Here is a 23,478-nt window from a genome sequence, read left to right as displayed (position 1 = left end):
ATCCCTAGATATTGGTTAAATGTAAAAAGCGATTTGCAGACCTGGAAATAATTTATAGCCATATTGGAATGAGTGTCAACCAGTCAGAATCAAGGAAGTGTTGCACTAACCTGCACCTAACACTGCAAGCCATCTAGATGTTTGCCTGCTGACAGGGAGGACGATTTAAGGAGGTGATACAGAAGGTGGTACAGAAGGCACAGACGGCAGGAACAGCAGCTCCGATTTGTAGTCCTCATAATATCTCTATCAGTCTAATTTATTTACACAGCAGCGAAAAACAAGGAGGACGTGCCGAATGGCCTCACCTGGTATTAACGGCAGATTTGTTGCTCCATGTCCCGATGGTGTTCATTGTGTGTGGTGTAGAGGAGGAAATGCATCCATCTCGGTCATGTTTAGAGTTCAGTATGGAAAGTTTTCATGCGTTACCAAAGACTATAGAATCCCCAAGACGTGTCGCTTGTCTAGTTTTGAATGGGGAAAAATGCAATGCTCAATATGGCCGCTCTATCGAAAGAAGCCTGAGCCAAAGAGCCAATCGATATCGTCACTGCAGCTGCCGTTAGAAGTCATGGTTTCTATAGAAAAAGTCAGCATTCTGAGATGTGCCCCTAGCACTGCGCATAATAAAAATAAACAACATTTATGATACAGTTGTTGTCAGATTTCATTGGTGATTTCAAATATGAAATTTAATTGTAAGCTTGGCGACCAGTTTTGGAGAATTTGATGTTTCCCCATTCTAAGAGATAGCTGCACTTGCATGCCCGAGAGGTGTTTCAAAGATGGCCGCTGAGTGACATGACTTGCCTTAAAGGGACTTTGGCGTTACACACTTCAACATCCAAACCAGAGGACTTGATGGTGAAATCAAACCTATTTTAATGTTTTTGAACATTTGTGACCCTGGAGCACAAAACCAGTCTTAAGTCGCTGGGGTATATTTGTAGCAATAGCCAACAATACATTGTATGGGTGAAAATGATTGATTTTTCTTTTATACCAAAAATCATTAGAATGTTAAGTAAAGATCATGTTCCATGAAGATATTTTGTAAATTTCTTACCGTAAATACATCAAAACTTAATTTTTGATTAGTAATATGCATTGCTAAGAACTTCATTTGGACAATTTAAAGGTGATTTTCTCAATATTTAGATTCCAGATTTTCAAAAAGTTGTATCTCGACCAAATATTATCCTATCCTAACAAACCATACATCAATGGAAAGCTTATTTATTCAGCTTATTTTATTCTTATGAAAAATTGACACTTAAGACTGGTTTTGTGGTCCAGGGTCACATTTTTGATTGTGTTACTGATGATTTTAATACATATTTACAAAAGAGTCTCTGAAAGACACTGGGAATTTTGGATTCAAAATCGCTTACTTTTTACATTACAGAAAGTGTAGATTGAAATGCTGGTGTTCTGTACCTGTGTGTGTTAAGTTGGGCAGAAATACAGAGAAACAGACAGAAAAAGAGGGAGAAGAGTGATGTTTGATAAGCTGCCTCTATGGGGAACAAGGGAAATTCAACTGTATCATTCAGAAATGTATCTGTCAAAATGTCAGATTTTTTTAGATATGGGCCAACTATCCCAAGACAGCAGTTGTCTCTGATGAGCAGGATGGATATAGAATCTGATGTCTGAATGGGGAAAAATGTCTTAAAAAATAAATAAATATGGATACTGTTGTAAACTGTAGAAATTCCTTGTACGGCCAGCTGTCAGATTATAATGGGGACATGTTGAGCAGGAGTATGATAAAGGGAAATGTTTGTGTTGGTGAATGTGTGAAGGAGGAGAGAAAGGATGGATGTGGAGGGAGCTTTAGGGAGGGCTGAAAGCCAGCAGAGAGGAAATGGCACACTAACAGTCTGACAGATCCTATTGGGTTGTGTGTCTGTCATACGCTTTCCTTTCTGTATTTACAGAGTTCCCATAGTCATGCAACACCTGGAAATGCGAGGGAATTTTTAAATGATTTTTTTTCTAGCCTCAAAAAGTCATGGAAATTTTTACAGCGGAAAATAATTTTTTCAAGTTATGCTCAGCTATAAAATTGCTTCAGATATTTCTCTTTGTGAGTGTGGTGTCTACAAACAGGGATCTCACAGCAATGAATCTTCACAAATTTTCCAGTTATCCATGATTGCTAAGAATAATTTTATATGGATTGCACTCACAAAGAGCAATTTTAACACTTGTACTAATGATGCTGAATTTATTTTAAAATGTTAAAATTGTATATTACAATATTACAATTTAACTGTATTTTTGATTAAATAAATGCAGCCTTGGTGAACATAAGAGATTTCTTTGAAAAACCTTTAAAATCTTACTGACCCAAATTTTTAAAAGGTAGACACACATTGAAAAAAAAAAAAAGAACCATGACTGCAAAATTTTTGGGATGCCATAGAAATTCACTGATCAAAAAATGTGGGAATGCTGTATTGATTACACTACTGTTCATAAGTATATCTAAGTGTGTGTGTATTTATGTGTAAGTGAGCATGTGTTCAACTATGTTCATAATGAAAACTGTTCATTTTCCGGCTGCTGCTGTGTGTGATTCACTCTTATAGCAGGGCAGGCAATAACTCTTAATATCATACTCAATGATGAGATGGTATGGGCCCGCAGGGATACATAGATAAAGAGAGAGAGGAAGCTGGCCCCAAATTAAGTCAGCTTTTCAGTCAGCAGTGCTTTAATAAAAATTGACTGTGAAATGATAGCTACCGGTGTGATTCATGAGTGAACACCCGCATCTCAACTCTCTGAATAAACTAGAGAGTCGTCTGTTTCTCTCAATGCAAGCAAGGGAATTTGATCTTTTATACAAAGGAGTTCACATGATTAAATTGCTTATTCAATTAGTGACCTAGAAAGAGTACAGAATCTTAAATATTCCTTATTTCCTATTTCCTTCACTTCACAATGGTTCTTCATGTTCAGAAACCTAAAACCATTTATTTCCATATGGAATTTTCTAAAAGATTTCGATTTCAATATATATGAAAGATGAAAAATTATAGTCCTTATTACATACAATCCCATAATGCAAAAAATGAACACATAATTATAAAATATTAACTATTCTTAATTATGAAATAAAATATATAGTATATTTTAAGCATAATAAGTATAAGTATCTACTAGTTCTTAAAACACAATAATTTTGTTAGAGAAGCAAACTTAGAAGCAAACCTGAAAGGAACCTGCATGGGACATTAAGAGTTGTTTAGCAAATTTTTAGAGAGAGATTTTGGTAACACTTTTCTTAAAGCCTTTATGTATAATTCTTTATAGAAGTAGTTTTAATGCACTGTAATGCACCTTATAATGCATTGCACAATCTCTTGAATAATTGTAACCACAGTTAATATACTGTAACACTTATAAATTCATTGTTACACTATGCATTTTAAATTCGATTCGAATTATTTACAAGTTATAATGAATCACAAGGCACATTATGCATACTTATAATTATAATGCATTATACCCTTTAATATCCCTTTATAATGCATTATAAATAAAGTCTTTAAGTAAAGAGTTACTGAGATTTTTTTTTACTATGTAAATAGAGAGAAATTTATGTATTTGTATGGGATGTCAAAAAAACTGATTGAACCCATTAAGATGCCACTTTTGCAGTTTATGAACATTTAGTACTGAAACAGAACACTATACTCCAATTTTGGGGTGGATGTGAGTTGGAAGCCAGTAAGGCAAATGCATGGAGAAGTTGAGGGGATGGTGCAACAGTCTGAGCTTGTCGCGTGGGGACTTTGAGATTGGTGTCAATTGCTTTGGTGTCGAGAGTCAAGCCTCTGATGACATGACAACTGCAGACTGCTGAGTTAGACTATTACCTGCCTGAATGCCAGAGCTCGAGACACGGCCCCTGCCCTCATCCCGTTACCTAGGAGACATGGATATGTTGAATAATGCATGAGACTTATAAATAATTCAGCTCGAGGAGGAACTACCGCCAAATGACACTAAAATTTCATTGTGTACACAAACGTAGAGTGTGCAAAAACAGTTTTTACACACTTTTCTCATTATCGGCGCTATGCAAGTCCACTCTGTTTTTCTCTCAGGGCAAACAAACATTGTCTGCAGAGTGCTTACGCATCACAAAATTATGGTGATATTTGGCACTCCAACTCCCACACAACCTTCAACATGCACAAATTGAAAATACTAGAAAATAAACTCTAGGACATGCATGCGCTTTCACATTATGGCATTCAAGAGACCTTAAACGAGTGTGATCCATCATAAACACTATCAAGGATAGTATACGGTATATACTTTATACACAAACACACACACTAGCAAAGTCAATTCTATAACATTATACCTTCACATTCAAGATGACAGCTGCATATGGTCAAAGACAGGTCAATGTTACATATGGATACATATATGAGTCATCTGATGGCTGTGTTGTGATGGATTATGACAGCTGACCTTCTGTAAAATGCTCCCACACTGACACACCTGAAACGTCTGAAGACTATAATGCTTAACAATCATTCATAGATTAATACTGAACATAGAAGGGCTGCGATTGGTTGTTGGGAATATTGTTCTAGGAACACCATAGGAGGTTGATCAAGTAAAATGTCCTGCATTATTATTCTCAATTTTTTTGACCGGAAGCCTATGCTGTCCAACACAATATTTTAACACCCCTCCCCCATATTGGCATATATTTCCAGTATTTCTACTGTAATTATAAAAAGCTGCTTAAAACGTTATTAAAAAACTTGCTCCTTCTAGAAGCTTAATTGGATTTACACAGCCATACATGTTTATAATATGCATTTATGTGAAGGCATAGCTAGTTAGCAAACTGTAGGCTGTAGTAACAATAATGACAGTTGGTGAAAAGCAAGTTAGCGGCCTAACTCCACAATTCAGTACTACATAGTTGACAGTCTTTGTGACGTGTTTTCAGCAACACATTTCTAACATTTATAACGTGTTTAGAAACGGTTCTCTAAATTGCCTTGACGCGGACTTTAATTGGATTGTGTTTGTGTGTAGTTGCAGAACCAGGACTCCATACGTAGTCTACTGAAGAGGACCGAGACAGAGCTGAGTCTGCGTCTATCAGATGCGCTGAGGAAACAGGAAGACCCTCTCCAGAGACAGCGCCTCCTAGTGGAAGAGGAGAGACTCAAATACCTGAACGAGGAGGAACTCATCATACAGCAACTGCAGTGCGTCTCGCACACAATATGTGCTATAATAATGCAGTCTGAGGCACTAGCTTAGTGACACTGCTGCATAATGTGCAAAAAATAATTTCCCAGTTATTTTTATTGCACAGGTTCTCATCATTTCATACCCGAAAGTGAATAAATGCATAACAATGAGGCATAAACAGTCTCAGTTAAAGACCTGCAGACCCACACCTCAGCGTTAGCTCGTACAAACAACGGACAGCATCTCATTGATTTATTTTCTTCCAATTAAAAGCAGCAGGGTGACTAAATCCGCCTCTTCAACTCGCTACCAGATAAGTCGTGTTGCTTTTAATTGATAGCGGTTATTAAGTATAGCTAACAGCCAGTTGATGTGATTCAATTATTAACGGGACGCTGTTTGTAACAAACCGTTTTGTGGGGGGTGGATTTATTTGACGTGGTTAAATTGGATTTCGAGTGTAAACACTCCGACTGCGTCTCAGTCGTTTAGTGCTAATACACCCTGCTGCACTGACACTTATTCAAATGCGTGCCGATGCCACAGCACAGGGAGGCGGGCTTGGGATTTTCACGCTCGTCTCGTGCTACATTTTTGAACTTTTAAATGTCAGAAACATCAAAACGTGCAAGATTCCCTTCTGTGTAATAACACTGAGGTGCTTTGTGATATCGTCAATTAATATGCCATGCAGGTTTATGCTCTTTCTGAATTTCAGTCAATATGTAATGAATTGATGAGTGGGTGTTTGTGCTTGACAGTGATCTGGAAAAGTCAGTGGAGGAAATCCAAAAGGAGATTTCTGTCAATCACCGACATGTGACAGTGCAGGAGCTGGAGGAGAAAAGCTCGCTACTGAGGAAACTTGGAGAGACTCTCACCGAGCTGAAGAGTGAGACAGACTCAGACTCTTTTCTGTCCTTCACAGCCAGACACTTGAACCTTGGTTACAGAAGAGAGTTGTTCACTTCTCTGCCTGTCTGTTTTTCTCTTTGTCTCTCTTGTTCAGATCAGTTCCCGGGGCTCCAGAGTAAAATGCGAGTGGTGTTGCGAGTGGAAGTGGAAGCTGTGAAATTCCTGAAAGAGGAGCCACACAGACTGGACGCTCTGCTTAAACGCTGCAGATCTATCACAGACACTCTCACCACGCTGAGGAGGTAGACAAACAATTATTTAATCATTCCTTGTCTAGCCACACGTCTCAAATGTAATTTACTCTTCATTATTTTGAGTGCTGTTTTATGGTTTGATCAGGCAGGTGAATGAAGGAGTGTGGAAAACCCAGGATGAGTATTCCAGCCCCTCTCCTAAACTCGGAGGAGGGGACGAGTACAGGAAGAACACAGACTTTGATATTCCAACCAGTCCACCGCTAAACCTCAATGAGACCAGCCTGGCTAACTGGAGCCCTCACTCTAGTCAAGGCCACAGCCACTCGAACCATTCTAGTGCACAGCGTGAGAAGGATTCTCATGGGATGGTGGGCTCGTTCAAGGGACGGGAGCTGGGCGAGGGGGGAGGTCGAGGAGGGTCTGACAAGGCTTCATCCGTGGAAGTGAGACTGGTGAGGAATGAGATTTAAAATGAAATAAACCGTTTGTCTAAATGTATACAAGAGAAATACATTTTTTTATTTAGTAATGTTGTTTTAATATGTAAAGGCCAAGGTCTGACGTCATTAAATTGGACAATAGTACGAAGGTATATTTTTAAATTAGAAATGAACCTTGGACAATTTGTGTTGCTAAAAAGAAGGACAATGTTTTAATCAACAATTTAAAATACTTACTATGCAGAGTGGCACAACTGATGATGAATTGTTATGAACTAGTAATGAAGTTCAAATGTTTGAGGTCAGTAAGGTTTTTTTTTTTAAGAAATTATTTCAGCATGGATGCATCAATTTTTTTAAAGGTGACTAAGGATATTTGTAATGTTACAAATGATTTCTATTTTTAAAAATTCTATTTTTTTTAGCTTTCTATTCATCAAAGTATCCTTAAAAAAGTGTCACAAAATATTCAAATATTTCCACAAATATATTAAGTAGCACAACTCTTTTCATCATTAATAATAATAAATGTTTCTTGAGCAGCAAATCAGGGTAAGTGTAAGAAAAATGAAACAAACTCAAAATCTCTTACCGTCCTCAAACTTTTGAATAATAGTGCACTTTTACATATTTACTTTTGAAATCTTGTGAATGATTGAATGAGTTGAAAATTCTGAATAGGCTTTAATACTTCAGCTTCTTTAGCTGTTTTGAAGCACTAATGATCTTGTAAAATGTAATCTGTATGTCTCCTCAGGCAGCTGAGCGGGACTGGGAAGAGAAGAGGGCCAGTCTAACACAGTACAGCGCTCAGGACATTAATCGACTGTTGGAGGAGACTCAGGCTGAGCTCATGAAGGCCATTCCTGACTTGGACTTTGCCGCCAAGCAGATCAAACCTGCTCAGAACCAGATTCAAAACCAAAACCAGAGCCAGAGTCCATCTAGCACAAATGCCACACCTGAACACAAGCCTAATAAACCTCAGAATAAACTTTCCAGTAAAGACAGTGGATCCAGACGAGGCTCGGATGAACTGACGGTGGCGAGGTATCGAACAGAGAAGACCTCAAAATCCCCCCCTCCTCCACCACCCCGCCGGAGTTTCCCCTCCTCCCCTGCCCTGACTACGCGCAGCGGAGAGATGATCATTCCTGGAAAGAATATAAAGGTGACTGGTGACATTCAGAATGACACCCACACACAGATGATTTTGCATGTGTGTGTTTATGCATGCAAACTTTCTCAAACATTTATATGCAAGCTGTTACTGAAAGAGCAGCACATGGACCGTCAGAGGAGTCAGGAGAAGACACTAAATCACTTTTATTTGAGTGCAGTGTCTCAAAAATGTCAGGCATCTCATAAAAGCCGCCCATGTTTGTGGGTGTGTTAGTCATGGTTGATATTTACTCTATCACCTCAGTTGTTCCGGCTCTAATAAATCATCTGTTGGTCACAGGTGAATTTGAGAGAGATTGAGAAAGATTATGATTCAGTCATTACATTATAATGGGATATATTCTATACTTTTTTGCAGCCTTTTAGTTATTATTTTCTGCAATTCAGTCAAAACAGCCATAATTAATTTTACATCATTCATTCATTCATTCATATAAATAAATAAATATATATTAGTATTTTTAAATATTTATATAATTATGGTCACACTTTAGAATAGGTAACACTTGTTAACTATTAACTACGACTTTTCCCTCAATAAATTCTTAATTTGCTGCTTATTAATAGTTAGTAAGGTAGTTGTTAAGTTTAGGTATTGGGTAGGATTAGGGATGTTGAATAAAGCATTAATATGTGCTTAATTAGCACTAATACATGGCTAATATTCTAGTAATATGCATGCTAATCAGCAACTAATAGATGTAACCGTAAAATAAAGTGTTACCATAATTATTTATTCATTCATCCATTCATAAACTAATCAATGAATGTTTAAAAAAAGTAAAAAAAGTCGTGACGTATTGTCAAGTATGGTGACCCATACTCGAAATTGGTGCCCTGCGTTTAACCCATCCAAGTGCACACACACAGCAGTGAGTAGTGAACAAATGCACACACACACACACACACACACCCGGAGCAGTGGGCAGCCATGCTGCAGCGCCTGGGGAGCAGTTGGGGGTTCGGTGCCTTGCTCAAGGGCACCTCAGTCGTGGTATTGAGGGTGGAGAGAGCGCTGGACATTCACTCCCCCCACCTACAATTCCTGCCGGCCGGGGACTCGAACCCGCAACCTTTCGATTACGAGTCCGGCTCTCTAACCATTAGGCCACGACTTCCCCTATGAGTTTATATTTTAGAATATGTATATGTTTATATATAAATATGTTTATATTTTAGAATATTTATATATATATATATATTTATATATTCATATGTCATATTTATTATTCATTGATTGATTGGTTGTCATCCATAAATAAAAATATGTATATTTCATAACAATTTTTCATAAAGAAATACTAACAAATAAATAAATAAATGTATTTTATATTTATGTTTATTTATTAATTCATTCATTTTATACTCTCTTGTTGCAAACATTCAGACATTAAGTGTAACATAAGTGTCCAGAAATATCTCAATCTCTTTAAGTGGATACATAGACAATGTCTCCATTACATTACAGTACATCAATACATATATGTGTGTGTGCGTGTGTGTTGATGACTTTTGAAATAAGTCCCCTTTTTTAAAACATGTATATAGTATATACATATTTGTCCTTTTGTCTGTGTGTATATAAACAGAAATCAGAATCAGAGGAGACTGAGTATCAGAAGCCACACGTTAAGCTGAGGAGGAGTATATCTGAAGCCCCCCGACCGGCCTCCACCCCTCCAACCATCGCTGGTGGAGAGCGAGAGGAGGGCAACGAGGAGAAGTTAGCTGCTGAGCTAGAGGTGAGCACATGTATTACCTGAGGAGTCACATCAGACCGTCTGTACTCTAACGGCTGAAGTTTTAATGTTGGTGATTAATGTCCATATGTCACACGCACCAGATGTGTCTGGTGTACACCCACAGTGCAGTTCAATTACATTCACTGGATTCTACCAGTTGGTGGGTTGGCTCATTCATTAAGCACACATTAGCAGGCAGGAGATATGAATTTATGTCTATGCTCTTTGGCTCATGAACTATTAAAATCAAATGAGTGGTTTGACAATGTTGTGTGCTGTACTGATGTAAAGTGCTGTAAGTTAGGCACTGGTGAGTATATTGTGGGATACCATTTGTGTCTAATTTAACTGTACATAGAATCAACAACCATAACATCTAATATATGCCATCTCACTTACCCATATACTTTATCTCTCGATGCATTAGCGACTTCAGAGTAGGGTTATGCACCACTCAAATTGAATTGGGAATGCCTTCTACATACTAATTTTATTCCAGAATTTAAACTGAATTTAAAGAATGCAGAACTGCAATTCAATTTAGAATTTAAGAAAATTGAAAAACAAATTAATTTCATAAATGGAATTTGAAATTGAAATTAATTTCAACATTTCAAAGAAATTCATATACAGTACCTGCTGTAATACTCATGTTCTGTCATACCTACAGTACGTACAACACACACTAGATATTTCTAAAAACAGTACACATTATTAATAATCAGTCTTTGTAAATTCTATAATTAATTTAAATTTAATTTTATATTTTCTATTATATTACATATATACATTTTGTTGTTCAAAAGTTATTAATGTTTTTGAAAGAAGTCTCTTATCCTCACTAAGGCTGTGTTTATTTGATTAAAAATACTTTAATACTGCAATATTGTGAAATATTATAAAAAAATTGTTATTTAATAACTATTTATTGATAAAAAATTAAAATAACTATTTTAATATATTACAAAATATAATTTCAGCAGTTATTACTCCTGTCCTTTAGATTCAGAAATCATTGAATCTATTTCCTGCTTAAGAAACATTTTGTAATTATCAATTTTGAAATAGGGAACTTCTTAATATTAAGTTCTTTACCTAGTTTTAAGTTCAAAAGAACAGAATTTATTTGAAACAGATTATTATAACATGCAAATGTCACAAAATGTCATATGTAATATAATTAGACTGCATTTAACAGTAGTGTATATATAATCTATAGGAAAATTATTATTTTTAAAGATTGTACTTTTTGATCAGCTCATTTCAGTTCAATTTGTATTATTTTAAACAAACCTTTAATAATGAATTTTACCCAGTCCTACTTCAGAACATGCATCAAATCTATTTATATTTGTTTAATTGATGCACAATTAAAAATTCTAACCTCTCTCCCCAGCCGTCTCCATTTACATATTATCATTTTGCCATGGGGACATAACAGTGCATCCTGACTGACACTGCTTGAGTTGTGTTGGTGTTGATTTTAGGCTTCCTTGACCTGCTTCAGGGCAGCAACACACACACACACATACATACAGCACACAAACTACAAGGCTCATTAACACCAACAAGCAAACAGATTTTGTTGTCTTGGTTGAGTGGATGACAGGGTAAGCGAGCAGATGTCTCTTCTCCTCCATCCCCGCTGCATGTCTCTGTTGGAAACCCTGTGGAGACCTGTGGAGATCAGGGCACTGCTGTGGTGACACCATACCCACCTCCTTCTCAAACCTAATGAGGCTCACAAGCTACATCTCAAAACAAACCCATAACTCAATAACACCCGCACTCTACATACACATTCATGAACAGAAATAGCTGAGCTCTAAACATTGTTTAAAGATACTGCGTGTCATTTCTGATGTTCCGTCAAATTATAATGTAATTTTGTGTAAATTATGGGATTTACAATTCTGTACAGTATGTGAATGTGCATAACCTAAATGATTGAGTTTCAGAGTCTTTAGAGCTTTTCATAGGAAATCCTGAAATGTCATGGTCTGAACTTATATTGTGCATCGCATATTTTTCATTCATTCTCTCCAATCTCCCGGACCGTTCAGCTCTTTGAGCGACGTCTGACTCTCCCCCTGCCCTCTCCCAGGAAATATCCTCCTTCTAGTTTACAGCTGTTGCCCCATGTGTCCTCGGCTGGACAGGTAACAGCCCCTGCTGCGAGCTAGTGTGGACTGCTGTTGTACACTCATGCACACACATGAATCTATATGTTTCCCTCTGAAATGTTAGTCATACTCCTATATAGACTAAGAAAACTCTCTCACAACTACACAATCACCAAATACTGTACATGTGCATGACTGTTTTGTGTTGAAATGCCCAATTTCTAATTTCTTCCACTGAAGCTAAAAGTGGGTTGATAGTGCAGTGTTGTAGCTCTTGTCCAGATTTTTTACATTTTTAAGTGAGCACAGAAGCAAAGCTCAAATTAATGTTCTATCATCATTTACTTACCCTCGTGTCTTTCAAAACCATATGACTTTCTTCTGAGGAACAAAGGAGGAGACATTGTATTTTACTATGCTCTTCTTCGTGAAGTAATATGAGTGGGGACTGAAACTTTTAAGATTCAAAAAGTATGCAAAAACATTAAAGATAACATAAAATAAGTCCATATTCCAAGTCGGCTAATTTCAGAATATTTTTCAATACAAAAAGTAATAATAATGTAAGTTCATGAGAAGAATAGCTGGTTTGTAATTAATTCTTCAGAATTATTTTTATTTCTTTCAATCAGTTAATCTGTTTCACAAAGCTAGTCTGAATGATTTATTCACGAATCACGCTCTTGAGTTCAGCTCACTGACTCAATGATTCAGTCACAAGTTAAAGGGATAGTTCACCCAAAAATGGAAGTTCTGTCATGAATTATTCACCCTCATGTCGTTCCAAACCCGTAAGACCTTCGTTCATCTTCGAACACAAACACAAATGAAGATATTTTTGATGAAATCCAAGAGCTTTCTGACCCACGCAACTACCATGGTTAAGGCCCAGAAAAGTAGTAAGGACATCATTAAATTAGTTAATGTGACATCAGTGGTTCAACCGTAATTTTATGAAGCTACAAGAATACTTTTTGTGCGCAAAGAAAACAAAAATAAATTTATTCAACGATTTCTTCTATTCTGGCTCAATCCGCTGCCATTCATGAGAGTACCACAATGCATGCATGTAGAAGAGAAGAAATTGTTGAATCGTTGTTATTTTTTATAGCTGTTATAAGTTGTTATTTTTGGTTCCTTTGTGAACAAAAAGTATCCTTGTAGCTTCATAACATTGCGGTTGAACCACTGATGTCACATGGACTATTTTAACGATGTACAATCTAACTTTCGGGGCCATGAACGTGTCAGTTGCGTTGCTGTCTATGTAGGGTCAGAAAGCGCTCAGATTTCATCAAAAATGGGTGAAGATGACCGAAGGTCTTACGGCATGAGGGTGAGTAATTAATGACAGAATTTTCATTTTTGGGTGAACTATCCCTTTAACAACTCAAATAGAGGATAAGATTATGAGTTTGAATGCTATGTATGTTTTAGTCAGTTTCTCAGAAAGCAAGACTAACATGAGTCAAATTGACTATTTTGGACTATTTTTGTACTTATTTTTGAATTCAGACATTGAAGGATTGTAATTACATGAAAAAGAGAAAATATAAGCAAGTAATACAAGTAAAAGTAAATGAAGACTGAATGTTTTTTTAGTGAACAATTCTTGGGTGAATGTGCTTAAATATCTGTGATTTCTTTATTTAATTTTGTATGTGTCCTACGCTACGTATGTGCCAGCAGTTGATCACATCTAAGGGTGGTGATGATCACTCCAGTGATTTTACAGAGAAATCTCTGGTAAGTTTATTTTAGCCACCTTTACATTAACCTTACAACCTCATACATTTATGATTCACATTCATGAGTTAATTATACAAATTTGTCCTGCTAAATTGCAGATGCAGCACGGGATGTCCTCCACTCCAGTTCCCCAGATAGTCTTAACCGAGTGTAACTCTCTCCCCACGTCCCCCTCTGAGGACTCAGCAGAGACCCGGCGGTCTGATAGTGCGCAGACAATTAAAGACAATAACACTGGAAATGACATCAGAGTAAGTTACTTCAGCCACATTGTGAGGACTCCCCGTCTGGCACTATGGAAACAAGACTTGTCAGTCAGCCAAAAAGTCTCTCGATTACAAGACTTGGATGCAGCCCAGAGGGAGCTCCAGAGTCCCGTCCAGGATGTGACCCAGTCCTGCCCGTCCTTAACAAGCGAGAGAGCAATTAAACAGCCCCTGCGGAGGGAGCCAAGGGTTCAAGAGTCTCTCGAGGCAGTGACAGAAACGAATGAAGAGCGAATGAGAAAGTTGGACACTGCGTTGTCTGACTCGCCACAAAACGGGCCCGTAGAGACATCTCAAGTGGGTTTGATCCACACTCAAGGCGTTGGGGGGGGGAAGGAAGACATCTGCCATAGCACATACCGTCATCTGGACAGTCTGGAGGAAACCATCCGTGAGCTAGAGCTCAGCCTGATGGAGTTCAGCACTGATCCTCACACAGGGAACATCTTCCCAGCGTCCGTCCAGACGCAGAGGTCCTCCACCAAGGGATCCGGCAGCACTCGACATACAGCAGACGGAGGAGACACAAACAAACCCGCTGTCCCACCGAAACCATCCTGCATCAGCACATCCACAGCTAAGGTTCAACCTAACCCTCAGTATCTTCTTCAGCCCTGGTCTTTCTGTCTTTTCCATCTTCTTTCTTCCAGCCTGGTGGAAGGTTTTTGGTTTTTGGTCTTTTGCAAATGCTTTGATAAAGTAAATTGTTTGCCTCCAGCCTCTGTAGAAATACACGTTGTATCTTTCGCACAATAAATTCTCTTGTTTCCTCCTCATCTTTATTAGCCCACTCTTTTTTTCTCCTCTTAAAATGACTTTGCAATTTGATTACTTGCCCCTTGTTTTATTTTCCTCTGGTACATAGGACATTATATGTGGTTTTCTTGTAAAATAAAAAGATAAAGCCCAGGGAAGCTCTTCGTAACTACTCCAGTGATTTTGTTGCGTAATTTATGCGGTATTGTCTCTTCTCGCATTTGTCTTTTGTCTTCAGAGAGTAGTTGTCAGGATAAACCGCTATGAAGCAGCGATCCACCAGGCGTCATGTGTATTACTCAGCTCCGCTGAGAACAGGGTTGATCTCTGTGAGTGACAGAATGGAAGGATTTGGATGAAGTCACTTGTGTTTTCCACTGCGTTGCTTTCAGCCCACACATTTGTATACAAGCCAGCATTGCATCATCCCTCCTAACTGGTGTGTCCGAGCCCCTTGCTCTAGGTCATTGCACGCCTTCTCGTAGGACAGATGGAGCCTGGCAACCACAGATCCACCTGATTGCAAGCATTAGATCCTCTTACAGAGCCCCTCGTTCAGCGATGTGCTCATTAGCATAAAACACAGCTAATGGGCCTCCTTGAAGCTTTAAAAGGACTGTTGGCTGGTTGTGACTCTAGACTTTGGTCTAGTGCTTGATCTTGTGAAGGTAATATATGCAAAGAGAGAAAAGACTAGAGAAGCGTCCATTATTTTGTATTGCTGAGAGCTTTTGTCAACTTCGTGCAGAGGCAAATAATTTATATTTTCTGAATTTAATACAAGAAATTATAGGTAATATGTGTCTGTGTGTGTGAGAATGAATGAGAGGGCTGTGCTGAAGTGCATGTGTTCTATTAAAAACACATCACCCTCCTGCATGTCTTGAACACTATTCTCCTCCAGCACTTCCTTTGACTGCTGATGATGGCAAATACAATGTTGGAAATTGGATGGAAAATGATACCAAATATATTGCACAAATTAATCTCCTCTTCTCTCTCATCCTTCTCAGACTGGTGGTGGAAAGGCGTTGTCTCGTCTCAAGCACCTGCAGCAGAGCGGATCAGAAAAGAGCAAAACAAGCAAACAGAGAGAGGACTTCCTTAAGAACCAGGGTCAACAGCAGGTATGGTTCTAACATCCTATCCTATCCTATCCCATCCATCCATCCATCCACAACTGTGCTCATAAGTTTAAAAACCCCTTGCAGAATATGCAAAATGTCAGTAATTTTTACAAAATAAGACGGATCATGAAAATTACATGATATTCTTTATTTAGAACTGTTCTGAATAAGCTATTTCACATAACAGATGTTTATATATACTCCACAAGACAAAATAATAACTGAATTCATAAAAATTATCTTTTCAAAAGTTTACATACCCTTGAATCTTAAATCTGCCCGCTGTTCTTCAGAAAAATCCTCCAGCTCCTTCATATTCTTTGGTTTTCCAGCATCATCTGCATATTTGAATCCTTTCCAACAACGATTGTATGATTTTGAGATCCTTCTTTCACACTGAGGACAATTGAGGGACTCGTGCATTACTACAAAAGGTGAAAACATTTCCTGATGCTTAAGAAGGCAACACAATGCATTAAGAGTCAGCAGGTGTAAACTTTTGGAATTGGATGATCAGGGTAAATTGTATTTATTTTGTCTTTTGAGAAACATGGAAGTATTTTATGTAGCTTCTGAAGTGCAGTACTTGATGAAAAAAATAAAAAGATGGTCCCACTTTACATTAGGTGGCCTTAACTACTATGTACTTACATTTAAATGAATCATTTGATACAATGTACTTATTGTGTTCATACATGTTTTTACATTGTAATTATATTTTTAAAAATACCTGGATGTAATTACATCTGTAATTAATTTCTGTAAATACATTTATAGTTACACTGTTGACCCATCCCTTACACCTTAACCCACCCTTAACCTGTCCCTAACCTCATCCGTATCCCACCTCAATATCAGCTAAAGTCTTTTGCAATACAGTATGAACACAATAAGTACATTGTACTTATTTTTTGATGTAAGTACATAGCAGTTAAAGCCACCTAATATAAAGTGGGACCAAAAAGATATTTAAGCAAAATATGAAAAATTTAGGCTACACATCACCCTGTTCAAATGTTTACACCCTCTGGCTCTTTTTTCTTGTGGAGTAAATATAAGCATCTGTTATGTGAATTGGCTTATTCAGGGCAGTACTAAATAAAAAATAACATGGTATTTTCACGATCCCTCTTATTTTAACATATTTGCATAACTATTATTAACATATCTGCATATTCTGCAAAGGGTAAATATATCTAGGCCTAGTCTAGTCTCAGTCTAGTTTTGGTCTATCTTTAATCTTAGTTTTGGTTTATTGTTAGTTTAGCCTAAAAATTTTACTTGGTCTTAGTCTTGTATTTAGTTTTAGTTAGAGTTTTGGTCAAATCTTAATCTAGCCTAAGTGTTGATTTTAGGCTTAGTCTGTCTGTAGTCTTGGTCTCTTTTTGGTTTGTTCTTTTTTTCAGTCTTGGTTTTGCATGGAACATGGTTTTAGGCCATTTTTATGGTTCTTGGCTTTACTGTTGTGGAAGTTTGTATTAACTTTTAAAATGGTTTGCTGAAAGCTAAGAAGATCATTTTCTGCTTGAAACCAATTCAGAATGTCTGTCTGAGGGCATTTCAGAGCTCAGATTCCACAGCTCAGACTATTGCCAAGAGCATTAGGAGAGATGTGTGTGTGTGTGTATGCGTGTGTTTGTCTCTGTGTGTCAGTCACAAGTGAAGTGAGGCTTGGGAAGAGAACTTTCTAGCAGTGACACTTTGAAAAACTGAATTGGAGCGTCAATCGCAGAACATTTGGGACTCTAAAGTGCACTTAAATCCCTCTAACAGAACAAATAAACCAGAAACAGGTGGATCTCAGGAGAAGGGGGAGAGAGAAAGCATGAAGCCAGAGACTAGGGAAATGTGAGCTCCACAACATAAGCGAAGTGAACGAGACAGGTGGAGAAAACAGGGGAGGGTTTGAAAGATGGATTAGAAGGAAAAAGACGCACATACACAGATAGCTATGTGCCTGTGTGCTGTTGGTAAGGAGAAGATAGATATGCTGGTGCTCTGTAAATCTCCTCACTCTGTGTTTAATAAATCTGGCCCCTGTTCAACAGGGCATGAATATTAGAAAAGAATCTAATCTTTTATGGGGAAGGAAGAGAGAAGCAGATATTGGCAAGAGAGCGAGCAAGATCAGAGGGTTCATTGCAACTATAATTACAGGAGAGCATATTTGCTGTTATAGGCACTCCTGCTAAGCTGGATATGATCAGGATTTAGTCTTGTCAGTGTAACAGCTAATTATTCCCTTTGAAGTGGACTTCGTATATCTCATTTTTGTCAGCAAATGGATACAAACATTTATGCACACTCATCATTTCATTGAGGCTTTTTTTCTGCTTGCTGTGCCTTTCACTGTGCCTCTCTGCCTCATCCACATTTGATTTAGTTGTGTACCCTAGCCTTCTCTCGAAAGACTTCATCTTTGAAACGATTGCCCTCCCTGACTGTTTAATGTAAATTAACACATCACTGCTCCTCAAACACTTCACACAATGTCTTTTGGTCTGATTCACTTCCCATTTCTGACCTCTTCTCCCTGTCTTTATTGGACTAATTGTTAATGAAATATTACCAACCCATACTTTTGAAAGGTGGTGTACAAGTCTTTATGATCATCACAAAGTCTGCATTTATTTGATCAAATATACAACATATTAAATTTTAAAATAGCAGTTTTCAATGTTAGTTTATTTTAAAATGTAATTTTAGCAGCCATTACTTCAGTGTCAAATGATCATTCAGATCTCATTCTGATATTTCTAATAGTTTTTTGGTCCTCAAGAACTATTGCTTATTACTATCAATGTTGCTATTTAATATTTTTGTAGGAACTGTAATGCATGTTTCAGGGTTTTTTGAATAGAAAGTTGAAAAGAACAACATTTATTTGAGACCGAATCCTTTTGTAACATTGATTATACATGTCTTTATTGTCATGTTTGACTGTTACATGGATACTCCTTGCTAAATGAATGTATTAATTTCTTCCAAAAAAAAACCTGACCTAACTGACCCCTTTTGAATGGTATTGTGCAATTTTCTTTTTTTTTCTGGGAACATTTTAGTAAAGGGACCAGTTCTCACTATTAACTAGTTGCTTGTTAGCATACCAATTACATATTGGCTGTTTATTAGCACTTATAAAAAGGACATCTTCTGCATGACCATATGCTACATCCCTAATACTACCCACTACCTAAACTTAATAACTACTTTAATAACTATTAATAAGCATCAAATTAGGAGTTTACTGAGAAAATAATCTTAGTTAATGGTTTGTTAATAACGAGAATCGGACCTTAAAATAAAGTGTGACCTCTTTTCCCAAAAAACTTCCAAAAAACATTTATGCAGGCAGTAGAATGAAGGAATCACAAGTCTTGCAGACAAAATTGGTTTTCTCAATTTAGTAAATGCAAAAAAATAGAAAAAAAAATCCTTGCACATATTTCATTAATGTATCTTTTTATCTCTATCTCAAGTTGTTTGTGTACCCCCCTAGCACCCATTTTCATTTCACATATGACTTCCTTGAACAGCTTTACGTCTATTCTCAATTACATGAGCTTGTGGCACATACATTTTAAAAGGGCAGAGAAAGTAAGTGGGAAATGGCCAAAAGGGGAATGTATTCCTTATGTGCAAAAGCAGTTGCTATTTTAATCTCCATCATAGTTGTGTTCTCCAGGGACTTTTTGAGAAGGCTCTGTGAAAAGGACATGGGCCAGCAGGTTTGGAAAAGAGTGAGAGAAATGAAAGAGAGGTAGAAGGTTAAAGGGAAGAGAGATACGAGCGAGAGAGAGATGGAGAGTCTTTTTCTGCTCTATCAGGGTGGAATAATTGGCACTTCATGTGGAAAGACGCAGACTCTCTGGGCTCTCTCTTCACCCTCATCGCTCTCTCCTCTTCACTCCTTATCCGTATCCGTGCTGTCCATCCATCTCCCTCACAACTGATTAGAGTTTGAGCAGATCACAGTGGAACTCTTTCAGCGTCCTGTCACACAGGAACCGAAAGAGTGTTTGTGAGTGACTGATGGTGATAGAGACGCATATATGCTCATGTTCAATAAAACCACCAAGATCTTGTCAAATGGTCCGTTTCTTCTAGCATAATGCATTGTGGGTGTTATAAATGTACGTGGATTCGCCCTCGTGTGGTGAAATCCACATGTAGAGCTGTGTACCTGGTTAGCATCATGCATGAATGATCCTAACCTGAATAACATTGTCCTGTGTTTTGTCTTCATCCTTCCTCCCATTGTCCCCTTCCTCTTGCATTTTCCTCTGTCACCGCTACCTGCCATCCTTCGTCGGCCCTCATGGCAACCATTCACGTCCAACTCCTTGACCCAGTGAGCAGAAGTGAGCGACCCAAACCAACCTGACCTGACCGAAGCTTGTCCACCTTCTCCTCAGCCTTCTTCACCACCACCACTTCTTCATCAGCATCTCCCGACTGAAGCCCACAATCCTTTACCCAGTTCCTCCTAGTCAACCCTGTATACTTTTAAGGAAAAAAACATCATCCAGCTGTCAATATTCACCAGAGCCTCATTCATTCCTTAAAGAAATTGTCTTGTGAGAGAGATTAATGATGTATTGCAGCCAAACCAAACCTTAAAAGCCTCCCAAAATGTTCTTAGTTTTTACTCTGTTCTTCTCTACCCACTCTTCTGTCCTTTATACCCCCTAATTTTGCCCTCAACATCCACCCCCTCAGGCTCTGAGTCTGAACATCAGCAGAGCCAGAGCAACCGAGTCGCTCCTCGCAAGCACCAGAGCCACAAGCTTCTCCGGCCACCTGCCCTCCAGATTGCGAAAGTACCCCCAGGAGGGGGCACTGTCCTCCTTGACGGCCTCCTCCAACCAGGCCAAAGCGCTTCTGGCTAGTCTTTCCTCATCCAGCCTCTCGGCCGAGGCACTCCTCCTGTCGTCCACCTTAAGACAACACCGGTTTCTCAGAGACCAGAACTTCAACTCCTCAAGCCTTCCTCTTCCCATCTATAACGGCCGCTCCCCTCCCTCTCCGACTTCGCCTACTTCCTCTTCCTCGCCCTCATCTCCCTCCACTCTCACCTCACTGAGTCTGTCTTCGCTGGCCCTGAAACCCTCTGTCACCGGCAGCTCGGAGCGGAACAAGACTGATTAAGGAGGATGTGGCTGGAAATTATCCCTATATAGGATGTGGACAGTGCAAGTAGATGAATTGAAATGTGACTGACCTAAAAGGAAGGTTTTTTGAAGGCTTAGCTTCTATAGTGTTGTGTTTCCCTGACTATCCCTACCAAGACGCCTGGCAGAGAACAGTGACGTAGGGCACGGAGGCAGATGACTTACCGCTTTGCATCATAGTGTCACTATTTGTGAACAGATCCAAACTGTAAACCCTACCTACTCTGCGTTTCTGCCAGTTCCCCAAACTAGAGAACCAACAGATGGGCTTGGACACTCACCACCAGCCTGTTTCCAGCTCCACTGCACAGCCAGCATCACACCACCCACCGGAGGTCTGGGGAAGGACTCTTTACCCAAACCCTCATTCATTTGCCAAATCTCACATGTTGGAGATCTAGCTGAGATCGGTAGATGTCCATCAAGTGTAAAATCAAGACAGTAAGACTATGTAAAACCAAGTAGAGTTGCAATAATCGAAAGTGAGTACTGTAGTAGTCGGTGTTTGTTGAGATGTTTTATTGCTCATATCTATATCAACGAAGGGAATGTTAAAAAAAAAATAACAGCAAAACCTTAATGTTGAGGCAGCATCGCTCGTTTTGGCTATCAGTCGTACTGCTAAAGGAAAATAACAGAAATTGGTGCTATGATTAACATTTTGATGATTATACACTCCCTTAAAGGGATAGTTCATCTAAAAATGAATGTTCTGTCATGATCTACTCATTCTTGTATTGTTGCAAATGTCTTGGTTTATTGTCTATACAATGGAAGTCACTGGGGTCTAACATTGCTTCGGACCCCACTGATTTTAATTGTGTGGACAAAAACATTCTTCAGAATATATTCTTTTGTGTTCTATAGTAGAAAGCAATTCATGCAGAATTTTCATTTTTCCAAAGAACTAGCCCTTTGATATACATACACTGCCTAAGAGTCTGTTTTTGTTCTCGTTTGCACTCAAATGGTCTTCATACAGCCATTTTACATGTTTGCTGTAACTTAGCACAAGTTGTCATGGCAACAGAGGGATTGTGGGAAAGCGGAGGGCTGCCTGCTTTTTGAATCTATTATTATGGGATGGTGTTGTTAGGCTATTGTTTTCTTAAGTTCTTAACCGTCACAGTTTTCCTACATAAGGATATAGGACACTCCCCTGTTCTTGTCATTAAAGAAGCACAAGAATCCAGAGAAAGTACAATGATCTGACAATCATCAAACATTCGGCACAAGCTGTCTTAACCTTTGGGCCTCCCAGATTGTGAAACCAAATTCCAATTTAAAATGAACAAACAGATGGTTAGGTTCACCATGTAGGGGTTGCACAAGCAAGAAGACAGAGGGTAATTCCACAGCATGTATGCCAGTGGACGTGATCCATCGAGTGAAAGACATCTGTGCGGTAGAGCATTCCAACTCATCCTTTCTCCTAATGAGCCAGTCAAACCCTCCGTGTGCTTTTCTATCAAACCACACACAGTTAGATTCACTATCATTTTTGATGAGGCTCTGGTTATACCCACCCATGTTCTTTTCTCATTCTAGTCCTGATGATATTCTCACACACACACACAGAGAGAGAGAGAGCGATAAAGATTTTTTCTATGTTGTGAATTTTTCAATGCGACAACCTGCAGGTTTCCTCATGAGTCCCGAGAATTTAAATGTGTAAAGGTGAGTGAGAGTGGAATAGAATGAGATGAATAGAGCAAGAGGGGAGATTTTTCCAGCTTTCGGACGAAACAAATGTGTGAACTTGATTGCTTGTGGTGTGGGGTTTAAAATAATGGCTTAAGCACTAGGTCGACGTCGAGAGTAAATGGCCAGAGGAGAGATTAGTGGTGTTACTCCGTGTCTCGCTGCCAAATCGGCCTGTAATTCATGTTTGAAATGTATAATGATTCACGTGGTAGGTGCTGCGAGAGGCAAAAAGGTCAAGCTTAGGCTGTTACATGCATGGAAACACCTTAATTTAAGCCATGTTGTTTGAATTTAACATCTTTGAATAAAAGAGCAAACAAAGCTTTATTTGTAAGTCATGCCTGGATCTGCTTATTACACAAAAAGTTGAGCAGTGGCTTGCAAATTCCTTAAAATTACTTTTGTTAAAATGATTAACTTGATTCATACTCTAGAATTTTTACACTCTAGATTTGTCTGGACAGTTCACAGGAAGCAACAGATTCACAGCTTGGTCTCTTTAAAGACCCAGACTGAACTATTATTGCAAACTAGCAAATGAGACAAATTTAGCAATCGGTGCTGCAGTGAGCACTCTCAAACATTCAAAACGTTACCCTTGTGGCTACAGTTTCACAGAAACGAGAAGTGGGTTTTGTGCTTGAATGGAGATGGTAAGAATCTACAGCACTTCCTGTCAGGAAGTACACTTCATTCTCTTAGTAAAGCCAGGGGTAGAAATTTGTGAGCTAAGAAAAGACTTTCTTGACCCCCTCATAGACTGCGATGGATACATGTAGAAAGGTGGGGAAAATCTCCCTTTTTAAAGTAGAATCTTTCTCTCTCAAAACATGGCAAGATAACAGCTCAGACATGATAAATAAATACATCT

At 38.5% G+C, this 23,478-nt stretch overlaps 1 protein-coding gene across 1 annotated transcript in view; it reads left to right on the top strand.

Moving 5' to 3' along the window:
- The window catches only part of LOC306858558 (SRC kinase signaling inhibitor 1-like), a gene marked incomplete at its 3' end in the record, with an annotated part of 57,691 nt that extends 36,811 nt beyond the window's left edge, over positions 1–20,880 (top strand). The window contains exons 11-19 of the mRNA XM_079399139.1: positions 5,074–5,249; positions 5,997–6,127; positions 6,245–6,392; positions 6,490–6,799; positions 7,545–7,958; positions 9,559–9,711; positions 13,682–14,431; positions 15,619–15,732; positions 20,452–20,880. Of these exons, the coding sequence (XP_079255265.1) occupies positions 5,074–5,249; positions 5,997–6,127; positions 6,245–6,392; positions 6,490–6,799; positions 7,545–7,958; positions 9,559–9,711; positions 13,682–14,431; positions 15,619–15,732; positions 20,452–20,880 (2,625 nt within the window). The remainder of the gene's footprint in view (positions 1–5,073; positions 5,250–5,996; positions 6,128–6,244; positions 6,393–6,489; positions 6,800–7,544; positions 7,959–9,558; positions 9,712–13,681; positions 14,432–15,618; positions 15,733–20,451) is intronic.
- Positions 20,881–23,478: the final 2,598 nt, after the last annotated feature.

This window comes from Barbus barbus, assembly GCF_936440315.1.
Source record: "Barbus barbus genome assembly, chromosome: 3".
Classification (NCBI taxonomy): Eukaryota; Metazoa; Chordata; class Actinopteri; order Cypriniformes; family Cyprinidae; genus Barbus; species Barbus barbus.
The sequence above is the reverse complement of the archived record's forward strand: the minus strand, read 5'-3'. Positions and strand labels throughout refer to the sequence as shown.